Source organism: Euprymna scolopes, chromosome 40, assembly GCF_053919585.1.
Source record: "Euprymna scolopes isolate OS-2025 chromosome 40, ASM5391958v1, whole genome shotgun sequence".
NCBI classification, from domain to species: Eukaryota; Metazoa; Mollusca; class Cephalopoda; order Sepiida; family Sepiolidae; genus Euprymna; species Euprymna scolopes.
In genome coordinates this window covers 31,557,663-31,573,870 of record NC_136521.1, presented here as the reverse complement: position 1 = coordinate 31,573,870, position 16,208 = coordinate 31,557,663, and the positions used below count along the sequence as shown (strand labels likewise).

Here is a 16,208-nt window from a genome sequence, read left to right as displayed (position 1 = left end):
ACTCAAGATTGCTTTGTGGCCCACTGCACCGATGAGTAGTCTGGTGGTTCATCAGCCCAACTCTGCTAGATATAATCTTCCGCACACCTCACACTTCAGACCAATTTGGCGCCTCCTCCCATCCACAGCTCCTTTCACCCTCCCTTTCCAGATATTGTGCTTCATACTGGGTCCGATCCGCCTCAAACTTACCTACACTTCCCCTCAAGGTCCTTCTCCACGCTCCGTGATCCAAAGCAAGACTCTTCCAGGTTCTTTCATCTATCTCACATTTTTTTAAGGTGGACCTTAAACAATCTTTGAATCTCAATTTAGGCTTTTGAGCCAGATGTCTTCTCCTGGCAAGCTTGCCATAAAGGAGTTGTTTGGGAAGTCGACTATCTAACATCCTCACCATATGTCCACTCCATCTCAGTCTATGTTTGATAATGTGAGCTTCAATGCTAAGACATTGGGTCCGTTCAAGCACCTCCACATCACTGACATACATCTGCCAACCCACACCTAAGATTCGCCGTAGGCACATCTAGTGAAACCGCTTGAGACGTCTCAAATGCTCCCTGTATGTTGTCCAAGTTTCACAACCATAGAGAAGAGTAGAGAGAACGCATGCGGCATAAACCTTAATCTTAGTTGGCAGCAAGATCCCATGACATCTCCACAAACGCCTGTAGCAGAAACAAATAGAACTCTTTTCTTGTGTGTCAGTGCCTCCCCTGACTGTGCGATATGGCACATACTGACCAATCAGAGGCATAGCGCACGAATCTTCCTTACCCCCTTAAGGAACTATAACTGCTTCCGTCCCGGTCGAGAAAAACTCTACCCTTTTTTCCCGCGAGACGTCAAAGAGAGCGGACCTGTTTCCTCACACTCTCTCTCTGCCTACACCGGTATCTACAATTCCCACTTGGGATTAACTACTGGGCAAAGGCAGACGAGTTCTATCCTAGCTATATCTAAATGGCATCATGCCCTTGCTTCAATAAACCTTTTCCTTGCAAGTTTTACGAAGTCGTTTGTTCGTTTATTCGGTAGCTTGTGTTGAAATATTTATTTTATTAGGGAGTGCCCGAAAAGCATTAACTCAACTCCCTAAACGCCCGTCCAACTTTCTGAAGGCATCACTTGCTCTGCTGATCCGTAACGATACCTCATCATCCAGGGCACCGGACATACTCAGTGTGCTACCCAAGTACAAACTTAGTGACAACTGCTATCCTTGACCCACAGATATAAACTGATGGCTCATAGTATGGCATGCCCGGAGCAGGCTGATACATTAAGACAGTTTTTTTAGATTGATAGTCAGGCCTAATGCGCTGCAGGCAACCGCAAAGGTGTCCACAAGATGGTGCAAATCAGCCACCGTATGAGCCACTAGATCACAGTCATCCGCATAGAGCAAGTCACGGATCGTGTTGGTGAGTACCTTTGTACTTGCATTGAAGCACCTAATGTTGAACAACTCCCCAGTAGTTTGGTAACGAATATAGACACCATCAGAGCAACCCCCAAATGCCATCCGAAAGATCATGGTGAAATATAATGCAAAGAGTGTGGGTGCTGGAATGTCTCCCTGCTTAACACCATTTTCTACTGAGATAGGATCAGCCAGCTTTCCCTCAACGTTGATCACAGCCTTCATATCATCATGGAAGAGCTTTAAAATGGTTACAAACTTGTCAGGACAGCCAAGCTTTTTCAGAATCTCCCACAAAGCATCCCTATTGACTGTATCAAAGGCCTTGGTTAAATCGATGAACACCTGATAGTCCCTTTTGCTGTTCTATACATTTCTCCTATAGTTGCCTGGCTGTAAAAATCATATCCATTGTCCCTCGACATCTTCTGAAACCACACTGCGACTCAGGCAAAACATCGTCAGCAATGTGCTCCAGCATTCTTTCTAGCATGATCCTACAGAGCACCTTACCGACTACTGACAGCAAAAAGATTCTCCGATAATTTCCACATTCATCTCTGCTACCCTTCCCCTTGTATAGCACTACCATCAATGCGTCCCGCCAATCCTGCAGAACGCACTCATCCCCCAAGCAGTCTGCAGCAAGTCCGCTAAGCATGGCATCATCTTGGGTCCAGAACATTTAAAGATCTCTGCATGCAAACGATTCAGGTCATGAGACTTTCCATTGTTCAGCTTATGGACAGCTGCTTCAACCTCCTGGAGAGAAGGAACCTCTGTCAAGATATCCTTGACCGGATTGCTAGGAATCGACCTAACAAACTCCTGATCAACATAAGAAGGTCTGTTCAGGAGGTCATTGAAATGCTCCCCCCATCTATGAAGAATGTCAGTAGGGTCTCGAAGAAGATCCCCACCATCCCTCGAGTGCAGAGGAGTGATAGGTGATCTGGATGGTCCGTAAACCGCATGCAGTAGGCTGTATAAGACCTTGGTGTTGTTCGAATCCGAGGCAAGCTGTATTTCCTCAGCTTTCTGCCTCCACCATTCATCCTGCATATTTCGCAACCTTCTCTCTATCTTGTGCTTGATTGCCTTAAACTTGTCCCTCAATCGATCTTGCTCACCATCTGTCAAACGACCCCCCTGATAAGCATGCAATGCCCTGACCTTTGAATCAAGCCGAGCCTGAATTTCAGTATCATTCTCATTGAACCAATCCTAATGTTTACGCTCACAATAACCTAATACTCTCTCACATACCTCATAGACAGACTCCTTAAAAGCAGGTCAAATGTTTTCACAGTCAATCTCTTCCATCTCCTTAACTAGTTTCTCACTCACAATATTGTCCCTTAGACGGGCAACATTAAGTCGCTTTGGGATAGCCACACTAGCTCCCCTCATCTTGGGCTTCACAACACACTTAATCTTTGCACGGACCAACTGATGGTAGGTCCAGCACTCTGCAACTTGCATGACATGAATACTGCAGATATCCTTCATCTCACATTTTCTGACTAACACAGTCTATCAAGTGTGATTGTTTGGAACCAGTCGTTCACTAAATAACACTCAAGATGTAAAGATTAATCCGAATAATCCAAATAATTCAAATTATCGATCCTTATCTAAAAAATTCAGAAACATGATTCTCATTATGCTCCGTTGAATAAAAGTTGATGCATTTTATTAGTAGAGATGCAGGTGTTTTTTTTTAATGAAGATGGTGACTCTTTTCTTATTCAATATTCAATTTTCAATTAAATGCAGCCTGACACAGTTACTTTCTTCATCTTGATTTTCTTCCTAACATATCATCTACCAAACTAATCCATAAAACTAAAATGTTATTTGCTACAAATTTTGACTAATTTTTTTTTTTTTTGTCTTATTTAGAGAACCTGCAGTCATCCGAATCTTTATTTTTATCTCAACAAAATACCATTTCAACCTACCGGTAAGTGAATAAAAAAATCCCCAACACTACACATTAGCACTAACAACACTTCTACACATACTAAACAGACAATTTATACTTATGATGCATAAACAACTAGCAGAAGTACCTGTTTTATGGTCCACTTTCATTAGAGCTATGAAAGCTTAGATGCATCATCATATCAGATGGGTTGCCAGGACCAAATTGACTCTTTCCCTCCACAGATTGCCTTAGGAAGATCAAGTTCTAAGCCTGTATCTTCTGTCAATAATTCTGTGTATGTCTTCACAGGTCTTCTTACTTTAGCGGTTCTGTGTTTAGGATCCCACAGTACCACATCACTGACGGCCTCATTTTTTTTCTTCTGTAGCAATGTCCAGCGTATTGTGTTCTTCTTTCTCTTATTACTGAAGAGATTCTGGGCAGCCGGCCATACTGTCGGTTAATGGTTGGGTGGAGTTTCCAGTTTAACACTTACACTAGAATGTTCTGGGCAGTGATAAGCTTACATGCAACAATAATAATAATTCTTGAGCGTACAGCCATTTTTGATATAGAAAAATGTAGATCCAAGTGAAAACAAAAAACTGGCAGGATAAATCGATTTAGAGATGTTTTACAGAATTAATCCAGTCATGATCAACAGAAACATAGTGGTTTTCTTATATTAAGAAGGGAAGAATTTAAAGAATGTTAATTTTTTTAAAGCTAATTTCCCTTCAACAGTTTGCATTTTGGAGATGGAACTCTTTCGAGATAAGTTGTTGCTATATTAATTTTAATTTTTAACTTTTTAGATTTAAATATTAATAACTACATTTTATTTCAATATTTAATTTATAATTTTTTCTCGTCCATAAATGTTGTTTATTATATCTACCAAGTTGATTGCATAAATAGATTAGGCAATTGTATTCATTTTCAGTTCATGAGAGAGGAATCTATCACCATACCTTTCCTTAAACATGCCAATTTGACTTTTATTAAGTACAATACTTAATAAAATATATATATTTTTTTTAATGGAGAGTAGAGAACGCATTGTGGATGCGTTATCGGCAGCTCTCTTTACTCTCACTTCTCTTTATTTGTCCCTCAGTCCTCATTTTTTAATGAGTGATTTTTCTGACAAAGGGAGACGAAAAAGCTGTATTTCTAGGTTGGCATTATTTTGCGCGAACAATCGCCAGAGATGTCAGAATTTTTCTGTTTCTATGTCTATCCTTGTAACAATGTCACTAGTAAGAGTGCTGGAGGTAAACGTTTTATCTGGGCTGATGTTATTTGCCTGATAGTCAGGGACCCGAACCTTGGATTAACCACTAAGGAGGCTGTCCTATCAGCAGGTGCAAAGTACTGGGGCTGCTGTATTGCCATTTGGTGAATAGATTCTGAACCATGCAGTAGCTTCTGGTGGGGCCTCTCAATGTTATATTAATGGGTAATTGTTACGGCTTTACCTTATCATGTGCTACAAAATAAAATTTCTTTGTTTCTTTTTCTCTCTTAGTTTCCCTCTCTGTCCTGCTCTAAGTAAGTTTGTCAACCTAGTCCACAAATCCCAAAACTCCATCATGGCAAGTTTCAAGAAAAAATACATGATTAAACCCGGATCTCCAACTTCCAATGTAGACCCCCACTACCATATCTCCTTCTTCAATATCAGGGATCTACATTCTAACATTCCAGAGGTTGAAACCCAATTACAGGAGACTAAACCAAACCTATTATTTCTAAGTAAAACTGGCATTGGACCGACTATTTCCCTAAATGAGTTGGTAATTAAAGGATACTCTAACTTAACTTCCAAATCTGACCCCCAGGATCACCATGGGCATGGAATATGTGCCTATATTAAAGATGGCTTTCCATGTGGTAGGGACATCTCCAGAGAAGATCCTAACTTAACCTCTATGTGCTTCCAGGTTGCACTTGTTCACACTACTGTGTTTATATTTACTCTCTATCGCCCCCACAACAGCAAAGTTACTATCTTTAAAAGCATATCTGAGAAAATTGACCACGTCCTATCTGCTTATCGTTCAGCTAACATTCACGTATGAGGAGACTTCAATGTTCACGATGTAGAATGGTTAACCCACTCAAACAAGACCGATTGTTCATGAACCCACCCATGTGCCCGACACTGACGGCCAATATGCGAGTCTTCTAGACCTTTTTCTCACAACTTTCCCTGAACTATGTTCAGTTTCTGTTCTGTCTCCACTTGGATCTTCCAACCACTCTGTTGTATCAATTAAGATAAAAATGAAATGTAATAAGTCCTCAGACGTACCTCTCTATCATAAAATATATCGATACACTATGGCTGACTGGGATAGCTTCTGTACATTTATATCAGATCTACCTCTGCGTTCCATGTTTAAAAAGGATGTGTCCTCTATGGTATCAGACCTGACGAAATGGTTAATTGTAGGTATAGATTGTTTCATACCCTCGAAAAAGTTCCAGCAAAAACCTAACAGCCAGCTACGGTTCTCTCCAGAATGTGCTGCTGGTTCCTACCAATTTTGGCAGATAGCAAACAGAATCCTGAACAGAAGCGTGTGCTCTATCCCAACTATCATCAATGGACCTGAGGTAATCTCGTCAGTATCAGACAAAGCCAAACTCTTTGGCTAAGAACTTTGCAGCTAATTCCACCCTTTGCGACCAAGGCCGCCAACCTCAATATTTCCCTGTATCAGAAAACACGCTATGTGATATACAAATATCTGTACGTGATGTTGCCAAGCTAATCAGAAACCTTTATTGCAGTAAAGCAACTATTCCTGATGGTATTCCAATTATAGTACTCAAAAAACTTCAACCAGAACTAGTGCCCATACTTACAAAACTGTTTAAACATTTCTCTCGGATAGGTTCATAAGAATTGTAGTTGATGGGCAGAAAGAATTTCACAGTATTAATGCTGTTGTCCCTCAGGGGTCCATCCTGGGCCAAACTCTTTTCCTGATCTACATCAATGATCTTCCAATTCACATCCTTACATCATTCGTAGACATTTATGCTGATGACACTACCATCTATGGTAGCACATCTAAGACCGTAAATGACCAAAGTCTCTCCAATTCTCTCTCCTCTGATCTTGAGCACGTGGTACAATGGGGAAAGGACTGGCTAGTTACTTTTAATGCATCTAAAACCAAGCTTTTATCTTTACATCATCAACACTCTGATCCCCATCTGGCATCAATTAAAATGAATGGTTCTCGTCTTGAGGAGGCCTCATGTTTTGACAAGCTTCTGGGCTTGACCTTTACTCCTGATCTGAAATGGAACACATACATCAAATCCGTTGCCAAGGCCGCTGAAAAAATGGTGGGATCCTTCTATCGATCCAGTAGATATCTCACTGCTGATGCAATTCTCTATCTATATAAGAGCCAGGTACGTCCAAGGATAGAGTATTTTTGCCACATCTGGGCAGGAACTGCTAGAAAGGACTTGTCCTGCATTGATAGAGTTCAAAATAGACTTCGTAGTCTCATAGGAGATGTCCTTTTCTCTTCCCTGCAAGCTCTATCTCACAGAGGAGATGTTGTAAGTTTTTCTCTGCTTTATCGTTATTTTCAAAGCAAGTGTTCGACTGACCTTCAATCTATGCCCCCCCCCTCGGCAAACTTTCACAAGAAACACTTGTCTAGCTGAAAACTTTATCAATAATTCCTCCCACTCTTTATCTGTGCCTAAACCTAAACGTTGATTCCGTGAACAAAGCTTCTTTCTTAGAAATGCACACCTGTGGAACTGTCTTCGGTGTTCCTACAATCTGATTATCTTCAAGTCCAACGTAAACAAGTTCTTGATGAGCCATTCCACTTAAGTTAACAAATTTACCGAATTTTCATTACTAACGATTACTATATTGTCCAATTGACTACTGTACACTCTTAACCCTTATCCTCGAGTGGTTTCTGGGCCTTGATAAGTGGTGATACTTATGTAAAAAAAAAAAAAAAGGAAAAAAAGAGATTCAGTATTTTTATAAAGTGGTCCTGGCATCATTCTTATTATCTATAGTTATAAATAGAATCATCCAAATCTTTGTGGTCATACCCTCCTACTATGTTATAAAGGTGTAACCTTCTTGCTGCTTTGGTTGCAGAGCACCTTGGGTTGAGAATCCATTCTCACCAATCAGCCCGACAGGGTCTAGGTAGGCCATTTACATAGGCCTCCACCTGTTGGACTTAGGTATTCTACCCGGGTATTACCTAGGAGGTCCACACTCTAAGGCCTTGCCACACAACTTTTGCGTGGAATAAGTTCATAGCTTATTGCCTGGGGCGCCCTAACCAGGAAATGACAACGGGACTGTTCAGGCAGTTTTTGTTAGGCCAAAGTTTTCCTTCTTTAGGAGTGCTAGCCGTGTGTAATATTCTTCTGCGATGGGAAGTAAGTAAATAACTACTTTTTTATTATGCAAACAATATTACAACAACAATAAAAATTAAATAAAATTCAGCAATGGTTCACGGTTGCAATGATTTGATACAAGTAATAGCAGAATACCAAAGTAACAGAAGAATGATACAAGTAATAGAAGAATAATACAAGTAATAGAAGAATAACACAAGTAATAGAAGAATAATACAAGTAATAGAAGAATAATACAAGTAATAGAAGAATAATACAAGTTATAGTAGAATAACACAAGTAATAGAAGAATAATACAAGTAATAGAATAATAATACAAATAATAGAAGAAGAATATAAGTAATAGTAGAATAACACAAGTAATAGAAGAATAATACAAGTAATAGCAGAATACCAAAGTAACAGAAGAATAACACAAATAATAGAAGAATAATATAAGTAATAGTAGAATAACACAAGTAATAGAAGAATAATACAAGTAATAGAAGAATAACACAAGTAATAGAAGAATAATACAAGTAATAGAAGAATAATACAAGTAATAGAAGAATAACACAAGTAATAGAAGAATAACACAAGTAATAGAAGAATAATACAAGTAATAGAAGAATAATACAAGTAATAGAAGAATAACACAAGTAATAGGAGAATAACACAAGTAATAGAAGAATAACACAAGTAATAGAAGAATAATACAAGTAATAGAAGAATAATACAAGTAATAGAAGAATAACACAAGTAATAGAAGAATAACACAAGTAATAGAAGAATAATACAAGTTATAGTAGAATAACACAAATAATAGAATAATAATACAAGTAATAGAAGAATAACACAAGTAATAGAAGAATAACACAAGTAATAAAAGAATTACACAAGTAATAGAAGAATAACACAAGTAATAGAAGAATAATACAAGTAATAAAAGAATTACACAAGTAATAGAAGAATAACACAAGTAATAGAAGAATAATACAAGTAATAGAAGAATAATACAAGTAATAGAAGAATAACACAAGTAATAGAAGAATAATACAAGTAATAGTAGAATAACACAAGTAATAGAAGAATAATACAAGTAATAGAATAATAACACAAGTAATAGAAGAATAATACAAGTAATAGAAGAATAACACAAGTAATAGAAGAATAACACAAGTAATAGAAGAATTACACAAGTAATAGAAGAATAATACAAGTAATAGAATAATAATACAAGTAATAGAAGAATAATACAAGTAATAGTAGAATAACACAGGTAATAGTAGAATACCACATGTAATAGCAGAATAATTCAAGTAATAGTAGAATAGTACAAATAATAGAATAACAGGCTGAATGTGAGTACTACAAGCTAGCTATGGCTCTCTTCTACCATTTATTCCCACGTGCTGTATCCACACAAACTTTATCATTCTACAGGACTACCTAAACAAACATTCCTTGTCATGTCAAAAAACATACAACTCACAGTCATGCCTGACAACACGTCAACACACTGAAGACTTTACCTGTTCTTTCTCTTTTAATTGGTTTCGTTCATACCGACGGCTACTACCTATAAACACATGTAAACGGAACTGAACTGTTCTCTCTTTCAACCAGCCGGCATGATATTAAATCTATCTTTACACAAGAACACTTCAACCTACTAACCCGTTTCTCTCTTCTACTAAAGTTACTAACGAAAATAACAAATAAAGTTTGTTTATTAAATGTTAAAATGAGCCTTCCTTTCATTGTCTTCATTTTTAACTAAAAAGGTTCCATTCAAAATTCCATGCAGATTCCTGAGTACAACTAAGGCCATTATCGGATATGCTAGGAATGAGATCATCCGCATCCAAAACAAGTGTAACAAGCCAAAAGACAAGACAGAATGCACAAAACAGTTCTACCAAGTCCTAAAGACAAACAGATACCCCAGCACTGTCATTAAACACCTCTGGAACACGAGAAAATGTGTAAGAAGCTTCTCCACCAATACCTGCTTCCTTAAAATGCCCCATCTCAGTGACACGATCACAACGGCTATCCGCAGGGCTATCAAAAGAGAGGGTATTAATATGCAACTAGCCCACTCTGGACCATCCCTTAGACAGAAGCTTTCTAAACGCAAGCACGAGGACCCACCACCATACACACTGACAAACTGCCCCGTATACCCCACAACCATCTGCCACCGCACACATGTAGTCTACAGACTAGAATGCTATGCCTACGGAAAATTCTACGTGGGCAGCACCACGAGACCCCTACATATAAGAATGAAGGAACACACACAAACACAAGCATCATCATTCCACAAACACCTCATCACCTGCAGAAACACTAATACATCTATTAAAGTCAATATTTTAACCACAGAACGCAATATTGGGAATCTTCGCATAAAGGAATCATTACTAATATCCAAATTACGGCCAGAACTCAATAACAGACTGGAGCTCGGATCATCATTCATTATATAACTTTACATACGGCTCCCACCAAAGAATTACCATTACAACCCTAACCCATTAGAACAGGTACACCACTGCACACCGCTAACAGTCCAGACAGGACCTTACTACAAGCCCCCTCCCATAGAAATTATATATATAAAAAAGATAAAAATAAAAACAAAAAAACTTTTGATTTAAGCTAACCCACCTATTCAAACCGAAATAACACGAACAACAAACACAAATAAATTAATTAGCAATAACAATAAAGAATTAAATGGAAAAAAAAAATGTCCCATCTATTACCACTTATAGTTTTATGAAAATAAATAAATTAACAGCTTCTAAGGAATGTCAATCCACTGCCCCCCTTCTCGCCTATCTTCCTATTCCTGACAACCGCAACACTAACCTAAACACCCCAACAGCAGACTGGGAGTGCACCATCCCACACACCGCTCCCCTCCTATCTCACATCCCACTCCTACTTCTATCCTTCAAAAGCTAACCGGCACCAGCCTACTAGCGACTTTAGTAATCTAGATATACCAAGTTATCCCACCTAATACATATCAGCAAGAAAAATAAATAAATAGATAAATAGACAGAGAATATGCGAAATTAAAAAAAGCTCACGCTAAAGCAACAAGTTAATAACTAAAAAAAAAAAAAATAAATAAATAAAAATAAATAAAAATATATATTTATAAAAAAGGAACAAAAAAAAAACATGTTAATTGCCTAATCAGACCATACATCAATCCCCTCCTCACATTTGCTCTGAGGCTCCACACAGCTATCCAACTTCCACCCCATAATCTATCATGCTTTGAATCGATCTGTCACATCTACCATTTGAAAAGGGAATTTTTTCCGAAATTAATAATGGATATTGTCACAGACATAACAAGTAAGACATTTGTATCTAATACAACTGAATAAATATATGTATATATAGACATATATGTATGTACTTATTGATTTGTAAATCGACACTTGTTTTCGTCTCCTTTCACCAACAACGACTATATTTCATTCCTCTCATTGTGACAGCCTTCTAAATCTCTACTACATACCTATCCCACACAATGCTATATATATATATATATATATATATATATATATATATATATATATATATATATATATAGAGAGAGAGAGAGAGAGAGAGAGAGAGAGAGAGAGAGCGACACTAGAAGGACCTGTCGCCCGGTGGAAGCCCGCGCTTCCTCCTTTGCAACAAAAAAGTAAACTAGTTATTGTTGATGGCCACTACTGTCTCTGAACAATTGTGGACTCTAGTGGCCGTGATTGAAATGAAATAATCTGGCTTTTACTGACAATTAGTGCTGATTTAGGGTGATAAAATGCAGGCACTGTTTGAATTTTAAAAAAGCAGTTTAGAGAATGAATTAATAAAATTACAAAAAATAGTCCATTAGAATAATAATGGAAAGTAAAAACAGAATTTTTAGAAGTTATAGATTCTCACTGTATATGAATTGTTTAGATTAATCGAAATCAGCGGTAGCAGTCCTAGCTGTTTCTGTTTGCTGTTCAAGTTTTCCTCTTCTTTCAACTTTTCCCCTAATAGTATTGAATTAAATTCCAGTTTTATGTTGTCTTTTTTTAACATGTAAAACAAAACAATTACGTTTTTCACTTCACTTCTTTGAGAATTGCCATGTTAAGAATGGCGTTTGGAATTGACATCCACAACTCCCCATGTTAAGAACAGCTTTCAGAATAGACACCTCGGACATCCCTATGTAAAGAACAGCTTTCGGAGTAGACAACCCCTTTTTTTGTGGGGTGGGGGTGGGGGGGGAATAATTTCCCCAAATTTAACCATGATAATTGGTGTCAGCATATCTATCCGTGAATGTTAAAAAAAAAAGATTGTGTGTGTGTGTGGGGTGGGGGGTATTGCGCGTGCGTACAAACTTGGCAGCCAGTGAATTACAATGCATAATTCAGGTCTTTATATCTCTAGAAGTACTTGTCTCTACAAAATTTGAATGGGATTTTCTTAATCAGCATACTCAAAATCTTATAAAAGTTGTCATTCTAAAGAAAATTGTAGAGGTGGACGTAATGTACAAATTTACCCCCCCACCCAAAAACTGCAAATTTAAGCTAAATTGAATGCAACTGCTTAAACAACCTATACCTCATTTGATTCGCTTTTTATTCCTCTATAATTTTACCTGTTCATATTTGACTTTTAATTGAAGTTTTCTAGTGTTCACGTCAATTTAAAAAATTAACTTCAAATCGAAAAGGCAAAAAGAAACTCTGCACAATGGAAATTTGTTATTTAAATGTAACTTTAGAACATTTTTTTAATATATATATATATATATATATATATATATATATATATATATATATATATATATACACACTAGAAATAAAAATTTAGAACAAAATACAACATGCCCACATATGCACTGACGAACTTTAAAACAAATTTTCTAATGAAACTCAATAAGGACTATCCATGTTACTAACTACAAAAATGTTAGTTTATTTTGGTGTGTTAAACTTCTCCCCCACCCTTTTTGTGCTGATGAGAAGATATTCAAAAACAAAGTATTTATCAATTATTGCCAATGCTTATTTTCAATTTTAATAAAATGAAAATCATTTCCGAAACGATTGTACACTCAATTTGATTTTGTTTGTTTTTCCTTTTGAAACTGATTCATAATTTACAATTATCAATCTTTATACAATATATCATTTAGCTCTAGGATAAATATACCTATTGAGCTTATTAAATATCTACATTATTATGAGCACTGTTCTTTTTAACATAATTACATTATAAAAAAAACTTTGCTCTTTAGACTCCAAGTCTAATTCCCTCTCTCTCTCTCTCTCTCTCTCTCTCTCTCTCTCTCTCTCTATATATATATATATATATATATATATATATATATATATATATATATATATATATAGTTTTGATCTCATTACCATCTATTAAGTTCAATATAATTATCGATAAAGAATTGTAATGATAAATACATAATCTGCATGAATTAAAATATCATATTTAAGTGGATTTTATAACTGGACAACGCTGGGCAGTCAGCTAGTATATAATAAAAATCCTGTTTCTAATCAAATAAAGTTTTTCATTTATTTATTTTTTTGTGATTTTTGTTTTTATTTTGCATTTAATCCAGGAGAATATATTGACGATATCTTACTAAAATGGAATGGAAACTATGAACTGCTTCTCTCACAACATTCGTACATTCAATGGTAAGCTGATAAAGTATTTCTTTTTTCTAAATTCATTAAAAAAACATTATGGAAAACATAATAACATGTACATTATAAATGTAGCATCTATAATGCGCATGTTATTATCTTTTTCATAATGTTTTTTTTTTCATGTTTTGGACAGTCTTCTGCTTTCAGAGATATGGTGCTACCAGATCAGGCTGTCTAAAGATACTAGCTTCCTGACCTAAAATGCACTAAACATTGATCTTATTTTCTTTTCTTTTCTTTTTCGCTTTTCAAAACTCAATAATGTTCTGCAAAGTCAAAAACAAAAACAATTTTCCTCTACAAAACAACTAAACCAAACCCCAGGAATAAATATTTAAAGATATATAGAATTTGAAACATAAAACCTTTTTTCAAAATTACTGGATTTGGTATAAAATGATCCCCCCCCCCCCCAAATGTTACATTTCTAAATTTTTTAGATGAGGATTGATTATTCGTATTATTTGGATTTTTCTGTCAAACTTGGAAATCTAGACAGAATTTCAAACGGAATCGTTTATTTACTTCACAACGACCTGTGGAGCAGTCGTTAGAGTGCTTGGAAAAAATCAGTTGTACAAGTAATATTTTCTTGAATACTGAAAGTTCAATTCTCAATATGGGCAACCGTAAAATACAATTGTGAATTACTTAGGACTTCTATTCAGTCATGGCTGACAGAACAAGAGCATGCTACTCCCGTGAAGTAAGTAAAGGGTTCCATATAAAATTGTGCGCAGATTCCCAAGTTTAACAGAAACATTCTTGAGTTCGACAAGATACACTTAAAGAAGATCAGAGGTTATATCGACCAAAATGTTGTGAAAAATGACACTCAAGATAAAAACTGAAGAATCTAAATAAACCGTAAAAAGTTGATATGCAAAAAAAAAAAAATTCCAGAGATATGAGTTCTCCACTTTTTGGAGTATTCCACTCTTTTTTAATCCATGAAAAGTTAAATTTCTGTATAAATTGCTAGAGACTCTCATGGATATGAGTTCTCCATTTTTTGGTCAACAGTCAGTTTTTGTTTTTTTTTGTTTTTGTTTTTTTTTAATAAAATAAATTGAATTCTGTCAAATCACTAGCATCTTACTTCCTTATTTTTTTCATCACTAGTTGACTAGGTATTTCTATTTCTCATTCTCTTTTATCCTCTTTTGGTTGGTCTAGATAAAAGTACCGGTCCTCTATCACCTCACTAGGTAGGCATCAGGAATGAGATCCGTCTATAAGAATCTCACCTCAAATAAGAAAATGAATGAAATGAATTTTAATTGTTTCGAGTAAAAATCTTATTGAGAATATAAGGGAGATAACTCGATTTATACGTTTCCCTTGTTAGTTGCAAAGTTTTTTTGGTTCTTCTTCATTATTGTAGCAAAATTCAAAAATTGAAAGATTAAATTTCAAGTGAATCCAATGGTATCTACGGAATTTTCATGCCACAGAAGTAAACATACCTCAAAATTACGAAAAATTATGATTAATTATTAATGCAAATAGTTTTCAAAGATAATTAGCGAAAATTGAGTTCTGCAAACAAAGAAACCAGAGAGTTCTAATTTTAACAAAAGGGGAGGTAAATACTTTCTGAAAGCTGAAAATCTTTAGCCAATTTAGCAAAACTTAATTTTCGTTAATTGTCTTTGAAAACTATTTTCATTAATAATTTCTATGTTATTGTTTTATCGTTATTTTAGGATATTTTCATTACTGAGACATGACAATTAAGTAGATACCATTGGTTTCACTTGAAATTCAATATTTCATTTTTTCGAATTTTGCTACAATAATAAAGAAGACCCGTTTTTTTTTCATGAAGGAATGAAACACAGACAACAATTTTCCTATCAAAATTTGTGACTTCATTTTTCATTTATTTTGCACACAAAATGGTGGTATAGTACTCAGATTTTGATGTGACCTCTGACCCGATGCCTCTTCATTCGATTAGCCTCTATTTCTTCTGAATCTAATTTCTCCTCTTATAGTGTATTCCTCATTTGTATAACATTTGTGCCACATCATATCATGCTAGACCTTCTGGCTCACTTTTACCCAGATACTGATTGTCCCATTGTCCATATAGTTTTTGTAAGAATTTCAAATTGCATTCCATTTAAAACATTTTGATAAAACCATATTTCTCCTTTTTCTATTGTTCATTTTATTAACTTTAAGGTTATAGGAATGTTCATATCTTCAATCTCTCACCCGAAATAATTTTTTTTGAGTTTTCAAAACTTTTATTTTTATTTTTTCATATGTGGCTTTGAGTATATTTGGCTTTGAGTATATTTGGCTTTGAGTACATTTGGCTTTGAGTTGATTTCATTCAAGTTTTTAACATATGCTGCCCCTTCTCTTTGTCATGTTATATACATATGGTTTGTTTTACACAAGATTCACATAGATTCGAAAAAGTTGTCAAATAGCAAATATATAACAAATAAATGTTATCAAAGCAAGATAAGTTACTTTTCTACCTAACTGGATAATTTTGCTAGTGTTTTTATTTAATGTAACATGTTTATTCAGCTAAAAGCATACAGTGTTTACCGATGTATTGAAAAATTTAAAATGATGCCAAACTCTCTGCTGAACACGTTAAGTTTGGGAAAATGAGTTAAAAACAAAAAACTATACAAAATACTGTTAAAAACCCACCGAATATATGTCAGCCTATGTCACGGTAACACATATTGAG

General features: G+C 35.6%; 2 protein-coding genes across 3 annotated transcripts in view; one reads left to right on the top strand and one right to left on the bottom strand.

Annotated features, from left to right (window-relative positions):
* The window catches only part of LOC145265470 (DDB1- and CUL4-associated factor 17-like), a 237,642-nt gene that overhangs the window by 195,893 nt on the left and 25,541 nt on the right, over positions 1–16,208 (bottom strand). The window lies entirely within an intron of this gene.
* LOC145265473 (opioid growth factor receptor-like protein 1) overlaps positions 1–16,208 on the top strand; it is a 53,696-nt gene that overhangs the window by 25,894 nt on the left and 11,594 nt on the right. For both annotated transcript variants that reach the window (XM_080121340.1, XM_080121339.1), the window contains exons 2-3: positions 3,326–3,386; positions 13,405–13,483. In XM_080121340.1, the coding sequence (XP_079977466.1) occupies positions 3,326–3,386; positions 13,405–13,483 (140 nt within the window). The remainder of the gene's footprint in view (positions 1–3,325; positions 3,387–13,404; positions 13,484–16,208) is intronic.